This window comes from Aquila chrysaetos, chromosome 2, assembly GCF_900496995.4.
Source record: "Aquila chrysaetos chrysaetos chromosome 2, bAquChr1.4, whole genome shotgun sequence".
In the NCBI taxonomy this organism is placed as follows: domain Eukaryota; kingdom Metazoa; phylum Chordata; class Aves; order Accipitriformes; family Accipitridae; genus Aquila; species Aquila chrysaetos.
In genome coordinates this window covers 44,011,087-44,027,287 of record NC_044005.1, presented here as the reverse complement: position 1 = coordinate 44,027,287, position 16,201 = coordinate 44,011,087, and the positions used below count along the sequence as shown (strand labels likewise).

At 44.5% G+C, this 16,201-nt stretch overlaps 1 protein-coding gene across 5 annotated transcripts in view; it reads right to left on the bottom strand.

Annotated features, from left to right (window-relative positions):
* Positions 1 to 16,201, bottom strand: part of LOC115334815 (transmembrane protein 263-like) — a 246,604-nt gene that overhangs the window by 70,541 nt on the left and 159,862 nt on the right. For 2 of the 5 annotated variants that reach the window (XM_029999515.2, XM_029999542.1), the window contains one exon: positions 7,462 to 7,539. The exons of 2 other annotated variants lie outside the window; for them this stretch is intronic. In XM_029999515.2, coding sequence (XP_029855375.1) covers positions 7,462 to 7,539 — 78 coding nt within the window. Of the gene's footprint in view, positions 1 to 7,461; positions 7,540 to 7,770; positions 7,793 to 16,201 lie in introns of those variants that run through there. One more of the 5 variants, XM_029999534.1, reaches the window with a different exon arrangement.

Genomic DNA, 16,201 nt, shown 5'->3' with positions numbered 1-16,201 from the left:
GGAAAAGGCAATACACTATCAGTTCTCTGAGTCTCTCAGAGCTTTTCATTGGCTTCACACCATCAACTCAGAAATCAAAGAGCTTCAAGCATCAGACATTTGCGTCTGCTCCATCTTCATCACAGCCAGACACAGCCCTGCGATTAAAAGAATGGAGAAATAAGGAGCTTACAGATTCACTTTCCCCAGTTGATATGGTGACTCACTGCACTGAAGTATCGATCCACAGGTCTGGCCTCTGCCGATAACTACACGCCACAGGGGTTAATTTAACTCCCCACCACCTGGCACTGCCTCAGACACTTTGCAGAGAACAGTTATAAATTATATAGCCCTCCAAAGGCGGAATGCAGGAGAGCATTTTTTCAGCACGTTGCCTTTGCTACCCATCCTCCTGCAACCGGATCTGCTTTGCTGCTTCCAAGTCTCATTTCTTTTCTTCCTGAAATTACATTGCAGTCATCTACTCAAGCACAAACAGCCCATAGGACACTGTAAATTAGAGTCACAGAAAGGAAAAAGGGTAAAAAAGAGTACCCTTCCAAAGCAGCCAGTTATTTTATATAATATACCAGTGCGCAGACATGTATGCATGTACAGACCAGGGAAAGCAATTTCTGGAAGGAAGTTTTAAGTAAAGACACAACTAATCTTCATCTTACAGAAATGCTGGTCATTTTAGAAATAGCAGTACCTTGAAAGAGTGTAACGGTGATGACTGGAAGGATACGCACACAGTTTTTGATAGTGATATCTCCTCCACCTCAATATGGCAATGGTGTACAGCAACAGGGCAATTTGGAAAAAGGAGATGGACGTCTTCTCATTTTAAAACTTCCTTTGTCCAGGTCTAACCTGTACCTGGTTTACTGATAACAAACCCGTTAAGGTGTAACAAACAGGGAAGAAACTTAGTACCGTTCAATCCTTGCAAGTTTGTTGATTGTATCAAATACATGTCTGAGTTTTACAGATGCTCACCATGGTATCTCTCAGCAAAATTTCTGGTGAATATAATCCCATGGGAGAACTGAATTGAAAATCTGACTACCTATTAAATTCTATGCTCCTAAAACATTAACCACCAGATTTATGCTCCTGATCCCTCCTAAAATCCCATCTCTTCCATACAGCCTATATGCAAGCTACTGCACAAATCCCACTGATATCCTAGTATGTTTCTGAATCTAGGTAAACATTTCTCCTGGATATTACACAGTAGAGCAACTGTTAGCCACCTCCTTTCAACTGTGGCAAGGTATGAGCTGTTGATACATGGACAAGAAAGCTTTCCTCTTAGAGGGTGGGAGGGTGTCCAAACCTTAATTACTTTCCAGGGAAACAGAACCTTGTGTTTGGTTGCTTTTTTGTTTTTTTAAAGCTCAGACCATGTATCTTCCCTTTACTGGTAGTGATCACCAAATCCTTAACCAAGTCAGGCCTTCAGGTATTTCTGCAGTTTAGGATATCCTCCTCTTCCCATTTCCTTGGCAGTCAGGTAAGAGCTCCAGCTTAAAAACTGATAATTAAAATAGAAATTGCCAGATACCAGTATTTCAAATGAGTATTTTTGGCTGTTGATAGTTTGGGTTAGAAGTATTAGAAAATGAAATTCTGTTTTATGCACTGGCTGAAAGAGGTGCTGTTAGCCCTGCCTGCAGCTGTGCCACAGAGGCTTACCTCAGAGTATGGAAATTCCTGTGTTCCTGAATCAGTGAGAGATTGTCTAACATTCTCTTCTATCTCTGACATTAGTCGATACCAGAAAGTTTAAATGAAGGTGCAAAAACACATTGGAGCAGACTGTTACAGAATAATCTGCACACAGAATAAATTCTCCCTTTCCCCTTACTCCTTTAATTTCAAGTGCTATGCAGTTTTCTTAAGGACATGAAATTCTTTCTTTACCATCAGTGATGATTGTTTCATGAGCACAGGTAACTAACCATGCCTGCCTGAATGGGAGAACAGGACTTTTATCTCATAAAGAGTGACTACTGCTCTCCAAACTCTGCTGAGCTAATATGGCTTGTTTCACTTAGGGTATATCTGCAATTAAGGGAAACTTAGGCAAGTTAAGCCAAATTAAGTACAGGTGTAAGTTTAAGGTGCATTAACTAAAGAACCCCTATACAGATGTTTTCAGTCAGAAGTAAAAGGGGTCTGAGCAAGCTAATGAGAACTCAGAGCAATTTATTTCTTGAGGAGAGTGTTGAAGGGGTTTAGTGAGCTCTAATATATCTGAAATTCAACTCTTTCATTAACTTGGTTTCACTTAATTGAGTATTTCTGTGTCGACAGGCCTGTAAAATCTGTACGTGACAGTCCTGACTGAACCTCTACAAGTCACTCAAGGCACTTGTGACTCTCCTGGACACGGCACATGAACAAATGAAGGAAAAGCCTAATTCATCTTTGCGTCTAATTTTGTCAGATCTTATGCAGGTACTTGCTTGTTCAGGGCTGAGTATTTGTCAGCAGCAGACAGAAAGAGGAGATACATACCTCAGCTCGAGATTTTGGCAATCTTCTGCATATAAGCATGTGTAAGATGCAGCATAACAGCCCCTTCATTTAATCTCATTCTTTTCCGTGATGCTTTTAGAAACCAAAGTAGGACATTTGTGAATTCCGTGATTATAATTTTATTGACAGAAGAAGATATAATAGTTACATCTAATGTATCCCTAAGGGTTGATAATTGGATGTAGATTGTATTCTGGGATGGGTGATCTGACATAAATGCATCTAAATCTCTGAAATAGACTGGAATGTGATGGGCCGGAAGGTAAAGGCGGGAAAATGATGCAGCAGGTATGAATATAATATGCACTTTCATTTCATCATTTCCAGCAAAATTTAATGGTTACATTCATCTGCTGTCCCACTACAGTCTCCACTCAAAAGTATATAACAAACAAACAGAAAGAGGGAGCGATGACTGCAAAAAAAAACCCACGAGGAGTGTTGGGGCTCTGTAATTTCTACCAGTAGACAAAAGTATTAGCTTATGAGCTCAGTCTCATTCACAACCACCACCTTCTGAGCCTGGACTACAAACCAAAACATTATCCCTCTAGGTTTGAAGCATTTCATTAGGCAACAGCAGCAACTGGAAGTATCATGGGTCAGACATGCTGCTGCTTTTTCCTGGTCGGTGGAAAACTGCAGAGTTTATACATGCATAAGGGCAAGAGAGACACATCTACCACCTGACAGTTTGATTCATGGACTAATGCTAACGCGCTTTTGCATGAACACGCTGAACTCCTGGGAAACCAAGTACTTTTCTGTTTTAATTGACTGCAGGATGAAGTTAGGATGTGTAACACTGGGGGTGAAAGGACCGTTATGAGATGGAAAGGGATAGTAAAGTATCACTGGGGACTCAAGGAAAGACCCAGCCCCTTGGAATTAGAGGGTAGATTTAGACTAGACGTAAGGAAGAAGCTCTTCACTGTGAGGGTGGTGAGACACTGAAGAGGTTGCCCAGAGAAGTTGTGGATGCCCCATCCCTGGCAGTGTTCAAGGCCAGGTTGGATGGGGCTTTGAGCAACCTGGTCTGGTGGAAGGTGTCCCTGCCCATGGCAGGGGGCTTGGAACTAGATGATCTTTATGGTCCCTTCCGACCCAAACCATTCTATGACTCTATGAAAGGGAAGCATTACCCTCTCAGCTGTACAAGAACGGTTTGATTTAATTTCTCAGTACTCTAATTGGTACTATGCAGAGATGACAGCTAAACTAGCTTTAACCAGTTATCCTGCATATTAAAAGCTGTGCAACTACATTTAACACTAAGGTCCTTATGGGGAAATTCACCTACGCACTGTGCAGAACAAGCATATGTTCACCTGCCAGAATACTGAAGGAAAACGTATAGAAGTCAACAGACATCCAGAGGGCAACACGTGTCATGTCTACAAGTGAGTGGCAATGGTTTCTTCATCCCATGCCACTCCAGGATTTCATACATTCTCCTGTTCCCTCTCTGCATGAAACCAAGAGGCTTTTCAGACTTTTCTCCAAGAGGGACCGAGCAAGAAAGCCCCCATGTAAGAGCTGCCAAGTCATCGGCCAGAACTCTCACCTAGTATGGGAAAAATGAAGTTCAAGCCCTGGTCTTAATTCAGGGAGAAGAAGCAGCTGAAGTCTGATTTCTTACCTGTCAAGTGACAGTACTGAACATGGAAAGGAGCTTCTCGAATTGTACTTGAAATTCTTTCCTGGAAACAGGATGCTCTTCCCATGAAAGTTTCCATAGTGCTATTGTGGTTTAACCCCAGCCAGCAACTAAGCACCACACAGCCACTGTGGCGGTAATCCAAATTACAGTTTGATTGTAAGCCCTCTCTATCAAGTGACTCAGAAGAAGAATGATTTTAAATGGGGCCCTGGGCAACGACAAGTCTTTGAACAAATTAAGCGGGAGATCATTTATGCAGTAGCCCTTGGGCCAGTCGGGCAGGACAAGATGTTAAAAACGTGCTCTATACCACAGCCAGGGAGAATGGCCCTACCTGGAGTCTCTGGCAGAAAGCACCCGGGGGGACCCAAGGCCAACCCCTACGATTTTGGAGTCAGGGATATCGAAGATCCAAGGCTTGCTATACTCCCACTGAAAGAGAGATATCGGCAGCGTATGAAGGAGTTTGAGCTGCCTTGGAAGTGGTTGGTACTGAAACACAGCTCCTATTAGCACCCCGACTGCCAGTGCTGGGCTGGATGTTCAAAGGGAGGGTCTCCCCTACACACCATGCAACTGATGCCACGTGGAGTAAGTGGGCTGCACTGATCATACAACAGGCTTAAATAGGAAACCCCAGTCGCCCAGGAATTTTAGAAGTTATCACATACTGGTCAGAAGGCAAAGATTTGGGAATGTCACCAGAGGAGGAGGTGACGTGCGCTGAAGAGGCCCCACATTGGGTGCCAAAAAGGACTGTCGTGGTTTAACCCCAGCTGGCAACTAAGCCCCGCACAGCCCCTCACTCACTCCCCCCTGGTGACATGGGGGAGAGAATCAGAAAGGTAAAAGTGAGAAAACTCAGGGGTTGAGATAAAGACAGTGTAATAGATAAAGCAGAAGCCGCGCACGCAAGCAAAGCAAAACAAGGAATTCATTCAGCACTTCCCATGGGCAGGCAGGTGTTCAACCATCTCCAGGAAAGCAGGGCTCCATCACGCCTAACAGTTACTCGGGAAGACAAACGCCATCGCTCTGACCATCTCCCCCCCTTCCTCCTTCTTCCCCCAGCTTTATATGCTGAGCATGACATCCTATGGTCTGGAATATCCCTTTGGTCAGTTGGGGTCAGCTGTCCTGGCTGTGTCCCCTCCCAGCTTCTTGTGCCCCCCCAGCCTCCTCGCTGGTGGGGTGATATGAGAAGCAGAAAAGGCCTTGGCTCTGTGTAAGCACTGCTCAGCAGTAACTAAACCATCCCTGTGTTACCAACACTGTTTCCAGCACATATCCAAAACACAGCCCCATACCAGCTACTGTGAAGAAAATTAACTCTATGCCAGCTAAAACCGGCACAAGTGCAAACCATCCTCTTTTGACAAACCATCATTTAGTTTTCTCAAAATGCCTTCAGGTAGCTTCAGGTACGAGATCTGAAATGTCCTGCTGCAGTCCCTGTTTTGCTATCAGTGCCACACTGCTTGGGGAATCTTGCCCACCAGACTGAGAAGCAGCCTACAGCAAGCATAAGAAAGATCACGTGTGAGGACAAGTGCAAAGTTTTGATCTAGCAAATAAAACTGGAAGTTAATTTGGTTCTCAATTCAAGGGATTTGAGAGAGATGCATGTTTTTTCTGTTTCAGCAGAACATCTATCACCACATTTGCCACAACTCTCACAAACCAACGTATTACAGCACAGTTAAGAGAAGTGCTTGTGCTTCACTGTCCAAAATGTTCCTATTTATAGCATTAATACTGACAGATTTAATGGTGATTCCTAGTGCACAGATTTGTTCTTCTTTACAGTATATTCCTCAGTGTTTTTCAGCCTTTTGCAATTTACAGACCCCTGAAGGCATTTTCCAGGGAGGGTGCAAAACCCTATAAGCAAGCTTAAGTCCACAGACAATTGATTTTTCTTAGTTGCTTTTAGCAAACCTCCCACCCCCTGAAGTAGCACGTGGGTCCCCAAGGGCCTGCCGATTGCAGTTTGGAGGATGCTGCTCTGCCACAGCAAGGCAGTTCAAGGGATGATTACAGAGAATGCAACACTAGTATAATGCTGGTGTAGGAAGCTATACGTCTCTATCGAGTTCAAGAAAACATGTGAGGGCACAGCAGAGAAGGCAGCCAGAAATCAGGCCAAGCCAGAAATCTTCTTAAACAATGTAGTTCTGGAAATAGGTATAAGTTACAAATTAATAAATATCAAGGAGTGTGACAATTAGAACACATCCTGTTCTGCAGATGGAATATTCTCCAAGTAGTAATGACTTGTCGAGGTAGCTAGGTTTTTTCCTATGAAAGCTTAAGCTAAAAAAGCTTCAGCTAAACAAAGAAGAATAGAAGCTGAGGTCTGAATGAAGCATCACCTCCGCTTTGGAGAAACTGAACAACATGCACACATAATAACAGCATTAGAAAGCTGCTGCCATCTATAGTTAACCACCGGCTTTATTCACCCAGATTCCAGTTACAACAACAGGGAGGCAGCTGCCTAATTGGCTCATACAATAAGTGAAGGTGAGCCAAAGCGTTTTCCCAGTTAATACACACCCACTCCTTATTATCAAAGCAGCTTGTCAACATGCCTACAAAATAATGTCATAGGAAGAGAGCAGAGGTTAATCTGTAAATGGTGCCTGACAACCGATGAAGACCCACAGTTCCTGTCTCTGCCAGCCAGTCCATACAAAGCAGGTCAGCAGCTCCCACTCAGGCTGGCTGAGGGGTAATAAAATAGACTCTCTTGTCTCAAAATCGCTGTAATCAACTCTAAGGAAAAAGCAACTCTAGGGCTGCTCAGGCATTCAAGAGCAACAAGAACACATCAGGACAAGAAACGAGTAGGAGCAGGCAGCACACAAAGCATGCCTAGAGTCTCAGCTGGGAGTCTCAATCAATGCCTCCAAAGACAAAGTAATAAAAAATAAAAGCCACCAACAAGCCCAGTCACTTTAATTTGCTCTTAAGGGCTGCAATTGTCATAAAAAGGAAATCCAGGTGAAGTACAAAAATGGCCAAACTTCAAAACACTGTATCGTATCAAAGAGGGAGGGGATGTTTCAGAGGGAAGGTGGTAGGGGAAACACAACTGGAAGAGAACCACTCAGGCAAGAAGTGCTGACTCTGCTTCCAAGCAGCTTCTGGCAGAATGTCTACCCAGTCCCAACTCCTTTGGCATTTTATTGTGAGACGCTGAAGAAAAACAGGCAATTCTTAAGTATCAAACATACAATAAGAGATTATTTTAAAAGAATCAGCTGCTTGCTTACCCTTCACCTTTGATCTTCTCTCATTAAGCATCCCTGGACAGACCGTTTGCTGCAGGTACCAGGTACCCAGCACATCAGCTACAGACAAAAGCAGAAGGGTGAGGAGCTACATTTGAAGAGGAACAAACAAGGAAGGCTGCTTAAAACCTTCAGCCGCACCTGGCTAGTGTTTCCCAGTGCCTATCCGAACCCAGTGATTTCCAGTGCCAATGGAAGAAAGATCTAGTGATCCTCTGCACGCACCATTTGCCTACTTGATCATTACTGCTCATTCAAGCTCTGCCTTTCATACCCCACCCCATATTTCACCTGTCAGAATGGGGGAAGAATCCGATTAGTTTCTAGATGCAGTTTAAGCAATAAGGGCACGGTAGACTGAATTTCTGGGCAGCGAAAGGCCACCTTGGGTACTATGACAAGGTATTCACTATCTGATCGTGTAGATTAAGGAGGAACTGGGCTCTTTTGGCTCTTCAATGTGTAGGCAGCTCCCATTAGCATTAATGTAAGCTGCGTATGGGCACTGAGAGTCTGCCAAACAAGTGACAAACAGCAGCTTTTCATTCAGCATACATGAGCAAAAAAGGGGCACAAGACACTCAGCCATCTATTGCAAGCACCTGACAACTATCTAAGCATTGAGTCAAATCCAGGAGTTTTATATAACAAAATGACATAGAAAACATTCACTGAGAAAGCTACAGAATACAGTACACACTCCACAGCTTTGCAGCATGTTTCTGCATGGAGAGGATAGTTCCAAAAAGATGATAAATATGCATGATAATATACACAAATAATAAAAAAAGCCCAAACTATCACTTTTGCATATTTTTTTTTTGAGAGAGAGAGAGAGAGAGAGAGATTGCCCAGGGCATAAATCCTCTGAAGCCTGAACAGACTTAAGCTAAGCCAAGTTCTCATGCAACTAATAAAAATGTTCCATTTTCTCCTCCAAACAGAACATTCAATTTTTTTGGCCTATACATTAGGTATAAATTTGGAATAAAGCTTCAACCACTGCCAAAAAAACCCCAACAAACCCCCATCCAAAAATCAAAGCAAAGATTATGGAATGACTCCTGTTTTTGACCCGCCATTGAGACACACATTACAAAAGGAAACAAGAATTCTTCAGTCTCTAAGATGAGGAAAAAGAACTACTGTATTTCCAAAAGCAGCCTTTCATAGGAAATGCCACTCCTCTACTGGAAGGTTTGAGCATCCATAGCACAACCTGACATCAGTAGAAATTTGTAGGGGCCGTCAGCCAGGTGATCAATGTCAAGCACTATCATCTAGAACCCCAAAACCAGAAGCAGCCAAAACAACATTTTGTCCATTTTGTGCCTAGGCTATGCTTAATAATTTTATATATAATTTCCACTCCTGTCCCCTAGCCTGGGGCTAGGAGACAATGTTACCAATTAAAGGAGCAAAATCGCAGTGGTTCTATGCTGTAAAAAGAGACATTACCACTAACATCTGCAGTTTTATGCCGCACAGAAAAATATTTCCTCAAATTCTAATAATAGTAATAATAATACTACTACTATGATACTGTGTAAGTTTATTGAAAACAATACATTCTACAAAGCCCCAGAGAGCTTGTTAAATATTTACCAAACAAGAATATTTAGTATTTAATAAGACACTAAAGATAAATGGAAATAAAAAGTAATAGGCATTTTTCTGATGCTTCCAAACATTAATTCCAGTCAAATGATGCCCTTTTATTTGAGATACCAGAAATGCTGCTCAGTACTGGGACATCCAAGATGTTCAAAACTGTTGCAAGGCAAGTGCTGTTAATTTTTTCAGCAATTCATAGTTATTTTAACAGTGGTTAAAGTTAATTGAAACAAGTCCTTAATAAACAGTAATAGATTTACCTTCCCACCCTCAGGGGCTGTTGGGAGGATTAGTCGATATTTGCTCACAGCTTTCAAGTTGGAAATGCTGTATGAACACAATTATAATATTCTTACAGAACCATTCTTTAGCAGCTTACTCTTGTCTATAATTAGATGCGGTGATCAGATTATATTTTATATTACACTGCCATTTTCCTTTATCAACATACAGCAAGTGGCTCCAGAGGGCACCTATGGCCCTTTAATGACTTTACTGTTTTTCAGCTAACGACCATCAAATAGACTAATCATACCCAAAAAGAAAATGAAGCAACCGGCAGGTATACACACTAAAAGCACAATGCTTCCCTTCTTCCACTGACTGGGCTTTGAGAAATTAGCTAATGATAATGGTTTAATAATGAAACAGATGCTCAACGTTGCTCGGCTGCTTTATGCACGAATAGCCCCATAGGAAACTTCCCGCCCTCGTTCACTCCAAAAGCACTCTCAAGTGAACTTGGTGGCAGATTGCAGAGCAACCTGCCCTTTTATTTCGCACCTCCTGGAAGCGACAGGCTGCATCTCACAAGCTTTTGCCGTACATTTTCTCTACATGGTCCTCCCTCAAGGAATTAGGAGGCTTATTTCTGATGGAGACTGGCAATCACCTATCAATACTAAAATAATGGGAAGGAAACAAATAGAAAAAAAGACACTCGGACTGGTCCTCACTGTGTACTGCAGGATACAGTGTCAGAAATCATATTCTCACTGCCTGTGCTATGTCCTTGACTGAAACAATCTAAGCTGGAGAGGGAAGGTTCTTGAGAAAGACATCAGCAGCAAAATTACATGAGGTTTGTGCCTTTGGAGAAGATGGGTTCAGTGCCAATTGCTCATGCGGGATAAAACTAGTATAGCTGCTCTTGTATTAGCTGCTCGGGGTCACATGCTTCCACCTGCGAAATCGCTGCCCACGGATATAGCACGACGCAGAATCTCCCGCTGCAGAGAGGCCAGCGAGAGTTTGAAATCTACCTGTATTTGTGCACTTGACACTGTCCCACACGACATCCTTGTCTCTAAATTGTAGAGACATGGATTTGACGGATGGATAAGAAATTGGCTGGATGGCCGCACTCAGAGAGTTGCAGTCAATGGCTCCATGTCCAAGTGGAGACCAGTGACGAGTGGCGTTCCTCAGGGGCCGGGATTGGGGCCGGCGCTGTTCAACATCTTTGTCGGCGACATGGACAGTGGGATTGAGTGCACCCCCAGCAAGTTTGCCGATGACACCAAGATATGTGGCGCGGTTGACGCGCTGGAGGGAAGTGATGCCACCCAGAGGAACCTTGACAGGCTTGACAGGTGGGCCCATGCAAAACTCATGAAGTTCAACAGGGCCACTTGCAAGGTCCTGGACATGGGTCGGGGCAATCCCAAGCACAAATACAGGCTGGGTGGAGAATGGATTGAGAGCAGCCCTGAGGAGAAGGACTTGGGGGTGTTGGTTGACAAGAAGCTCAACAAGATCCAGCAATGTGCGCTTGCAGCCCAGAAAGCCAACCGTATCCTGGGCTGCACCAAAAGAAGCATGACCAGCAGGTCGAGGGAGGTGATTTTCCTCCTCTGCTCCGCTCTCGTGAGAGCCCACCTGGTGTACTGCGTTCAGCTCTGGGGTCCCCAACATAAGAAGGACATGGACCTGTTGGAGCGAGTCCAGAGGAGGCCACAAAAATGATCAGAGGGCTGGAGCACCTCTCCTATAAGGACAGGCTGAGAGAGTTGGGGTTGTTCAGCCTGGAGAAGAGAAGGCTCCAGGGAGACCTTACAAGCAGCCTTCCAGTACCTAAAGGGGGCCTACGAGAAAGCTGGAGAGGGACTTTTCACAAGGGCGTGTAGTGATAGGACAAGGGCTAATGGCTTTAAACTGAAAGAGGGTAGATGTAGATTAGATATAAAGGAAGAAGTTCTTCACTGTGAGGGTGGTGAGACACTGGAAGAGGTTGCCCAGAGAAGCTGTGGATGCCGCATCCCTAGCAATGTTCAAGGCCAGGTTGGATGGGGCTTTGAGCAACCTGCTCTAGTGGAAGGTGTCCCTGCCCACGGCGGGGGGGTTGGAACTAGATGATCTTTATGGTCCCTTCCAACCCAAACCATTCTATGATTCCATGATGATTCTATGAAATGGCATCCCATCACTAGCCTGTACAGAGCTGAACTGTCCTTGCATAGCCTGCACTGCTCTGTGTCCAGCTGTACTTGGCTGTAGAGGCCTTAACCAACGTGCACAAAATATTCCAGGGGAAGATAAAAAGGATACACCTCTCCTTTTTTTTTTCCTTCCCCTCTCCTCCCTCCCAGACTCTGAAATACATACACGCTCTGCAACACAAAATAAGAAGGCCAATCTGCGATATGTAAAAATGAGAAGGACCTTCATATTCTGTTGTATATAAATCTCTGAAGATCATGTGGGTGGGATTCAAATAAAACCTCTCCGCTTGTGTCATCTTTAACAAAATCCAACTGCCAGTGCTTTAACACAACAGCAAAAAACTTAAACATTTCTGAGGCAGCTCAAATAATAGCCTTGCAGGCTGAATGTGATAGATCTTCTATTCCAATTCTACACCTCTCCTCTCTCAGTCACACTAGGAATGCAAGAGGGAGGCTGCAGGGTATTTGTTTCCAGCCATCAATAAATAAGTGAAGTCTGCTTCAATTCCTCTAAAACAATCAGCTACAAAAGATTAAAAATAGTAACCATTTGATGCTACCGTGACGGGTCCAAGAGAGGAACTGAACATGGCTCAAATAAAGTATTTATCTTTCTGGAAGACTTTCCCTAATGCAGGGAGTCAACGTCACCAACATCTGCAAGCATGATGGTCCAGGGCAGAGCTAGGTTTTAGATGAGTCTACAGAGCAGTCCATAGCAGCCATGTTTCTCTCGTTTTAAGATTACATACTCTCAGCAAAGCCAGCACTGCTGATTTCCAGGTTTCCTGCTCATCTACCAACTAAGGCTAGAAGAACATTCTGCACTGTCGCTGTTGCAACCCAAAGCATGGTTTGAAATGTGTCACTTTTGCAGACATTTTTAGTCCCAGGCCAAATGGTGTGGTCACAATTTACATTCACTTTCCCTAATGCAGAGCTCTAAATAGGGTTTTTCTAGCCTTAAATCAGTGTCAGCCCATTACTAAGGCAGCGTGTAGCAGTCAGGAAGTTAATGGATTTAAAGGGTGGAGGTATTGATGGCTGTGAAGTGGAAACTATTTATCCTGTAAATACTGTAACAGCTAAGACAGCTCATCTCATTACAATTTATTTGTTTCAAACACTAGTGTAGGGAAGGGCTGGCAGCTGCAGGTTCTGTTACTGGAAGAGATGGGGGACAGAACTGCCGTAGGGGTCTGCTGCTGTAGGCATGGCTGTTGGGGGTGAGCTACAGCAGGGAATCTGTACTTGCACTTTTTGTCCCCGCTAACCAGGAGACCTTCTCCGAATAACACACACACATAAATATGTCTCCAGGTCTACTCTCCAAGCTGTGCTGCCTGGCTTTCTGCATGCACTGTCACATACTCTGATAGACAACTGACTTGGAGGTGCCATGTAGGCTGGGCTAGACTGTAGGATTCCCAGCCAAGGACATATTGCCAGAAAGCCCTTGTTCACCTGGGAAGCACCACATGGAAACACGTAGTATAAATCACAAGTCACCATAGCAATTTTCAGTACACTCTGCCAGGTTGAGATCTCAGAAAGCTGAGACACTTGCTTACCCTCCTGCCCTTGCCAAACCTCAGAAAATGACCTTGAGAAAAAATAAAAAAAGTAGGAAAGATGGATTTTTCAGCTAATTAGTAGCACATCCAATAAATATCGAACTGTTCTGTCCAGATAGGAGCCTGCGAGCATCTTAAAGCCTCTAGCTTAGTGATTCCCAGTCTCCAAACCATTCAGTTCTGTATAACCTCTCAACTGAATTATCTGAGAAAAAATTGGGAGATAATCCCAATGATTTCCACATAAAACCCTGCTAGGCCCTGTGAGCATTAGAAGACCGGAGTGAGAATGAGCGGGAGGGAGGGAGAAAGACAGTAAATGCTCCGCACTTTATTTTCCTTCAAGGAGTAGAGAATTTATAGTTCATTTTTTAGGGTTTTTTTAAGACTTGTTTACTCTGCTTTGTTATCAACCCAACTAGGATGCAACCCTATCTCCTGCCTGCACAGAAAGATGTCTGCAGGCAAGCAGCAGACCTGCTGTTTCTCATTCCCTGCAAAGGATGCTGCAAGTCAGCATTCTCTATTAGATGCTCTCTCAGCAATAATCCCAGTACTGACTTTCCCTGCAGCTGCAATTCTATGCTTTTTGACCACAAACCCACTTTGTTTTTACATATAACTGTTTAATAATTATCTAGTGATCAATACTTACAAGTTTAGGCAAGTGCCTCACTTCTCAGGAAGAAAGGAACTCTTAATTTTGAGCGCCCTGTATGTGGCACCCAGACCTTGTCTCCAAGGCCTGCCTTGTCTCTTGGCCATCAGTGCTCCTGAAGCCGTTGAAGCAGCTACTGAGACTCTCTCCGATTGCGAGACACGTGCATCAGGTTCAAATCTAAAATTAGAGGCATGTGCGGCCATACTGTGATGCTTGGGCCAGTTTAAAGCCCTTCAAGACAGGGCTGTGGGAATGGCCAAAACCCATCAACGCTAGCTCTCATTTTGTTGCTAGTGTACATGAAGTTGTACTAGGAGCTACTTCATACAAAAATACAGGGGTGCTCTGAAGCTGCTATGACAGGAACCAAGACTTTAATTCTCAGATGTTAAAAATGAAAAGAAGCCCTTTCACTTCCCTGCTCTTGGCTGTTAACTTTCATTTGTTTAGATGCCAGCACACTACACTTCATAAAAATTAACACTTTTTTTTTTCTTTAAACACTTACAAGCTTATTTTCCTTTCTCCTGTACCAGCTGTTTATCTCCTGAGTTGATGATTCTCTTTGGAAATGTGAGTTGACATCTGGGTATGAGCGGATGCTGTAAATTGCCAGCATTTCTGTCTACTTATGCAAGCAAAGATTAGTTCCTCCAACTACAGTAGCATCTCTCCAAAGAATGCTAACATTATGCTACATAACAACCCTCTTCTTTCACTGCTATTACCCCTTTCTTTTTATTCAAGTACCTTTTTCTTTTGCTGAAGGCAAAGCAATGCATTAAGGCGCTAGGCAATACAAATAAATGTCATTTAAAGAGAAAGCTTCCCAGAAAGTTCACATTATCCCTTACAATAGGCAGTAAGGGGTAGGTGAGAATGAAGTACAGATCCTGGAGCAGGTCAGAGGACACAAAATGAAGTGAATCCATGGGCTCTGCCTAACTAAGCCTAAGCATATCAGCAGAGGAAACCTGCCATCTGGCTCCAAACCTTTCCTGGGTGTTTTGGGTTTGTGTGGCAGGGTTTTGGTAGCGGGGAAGGGGGCTGCAGGGGTGGCTCCTGCGAGAAGCTGCTGGAAGCTTCCCCGGCTCCAAGTCGGACCTGCCTCTGGCCAAGGCCGAGCCCGTCAGCGATGGTGGTAGCGCCTCTGGGAGGACATACTTAAGAAGGGAAAACCTGCAGGGGAGAGGGGAGTGGGATGCGAGAGGAACATTTATGCAGACACTGAGGTCAGTGAAGAAGGAGGGAGAGGAGGTGCGCCGGAGGAGGGGATGCCCCCGCAGCCCATGGTGAGACGGCAGGCTGTCCCCCTGCAGCCCACGGAGGGGAGCGGGGGAGCAGATGCCCACCTGCAGCCCGGGGAGAGAGGAGCCCACGCCGGAGCAGGGGGATGCTGCCGAAGATGGCCGTGACTCCATGGTAAACCTTGCGCTGGAGCAGTCTGTGCCTGAAGGACTGCAGCCCGTGGAAAGGACCCACACTGGAACAGTTCGTGAAGGACTGCAGTCCATAGGAAGGACTCAAGCTGGAGAAGTTCCTGGAGAACTGTCCTGGGGAGGGACCCCACGCCGGAGCAGGGGAAGAATGAAGAGTCCTGCCCCTGAGGAGGAAGGAGCGGCAGAGACAACGTGTGATGAACTGACCCCAACCCCCATCCCCTGTCCCCCTGCGCTGCTGGGGGGAAGAAGGTAGAGAATTCAGAGTAAAGTTAAGCCCAGGAAGAAGGGAGGGGTGGGTGGAAGGTGTTTTAAGATTTGGGTTTATTTCTCATTATCCTGCTCTGAATTAATTGGTAACAAATTAAATTGATTTTGTTTTTTTTCCCCAAGTTGAGTCTGTTTTGCCTGTGACCATAACTGGCAAGTGAGCCTTCCCTGTCCTTGTCTCGACCCACGAGCCTTTTATATTTTCTCCTCCCCATCCCACAGGGCAGGGAGGGAGGAGTGAGCGAGTGGCTGCGTGGTGCTTTGTTGCTGGCTGGGCTTAAACCATGACACCGGGACTGAGAAAATAGGAAAAGGTAAGGCAGCTGCACAAAGCACCTGGTACTTCAACATGACCCTGGCTTGTTCATTTGACCTGTCAGAGGAAAAGATTCAATACCTGTTTCCCTTTATCTTCAATTTCAGTAATTTCTTTCACAGCTTTTACGATTTTGCTTATCTGATGCTTGTATAACATCAGGAGATGTACACATAACCCCTATCCTCATGCTCCACGCATTCTCACAGAGCTCTGTGGAGTAAGGGACTTTTCCCAGCTGTGCCCCATGCCAGGCAATGCTCCTTTGTCTTCCACACCCAACACACTGGAGAATCCATTGTTCATCTTAAAGGATGACACATTCAGACACTTGCAAGACAACACATGAAAGATATCACAGAACCAAAGGCCTCAAGTTAAACTGTTCCTCCTTAAACCAACTG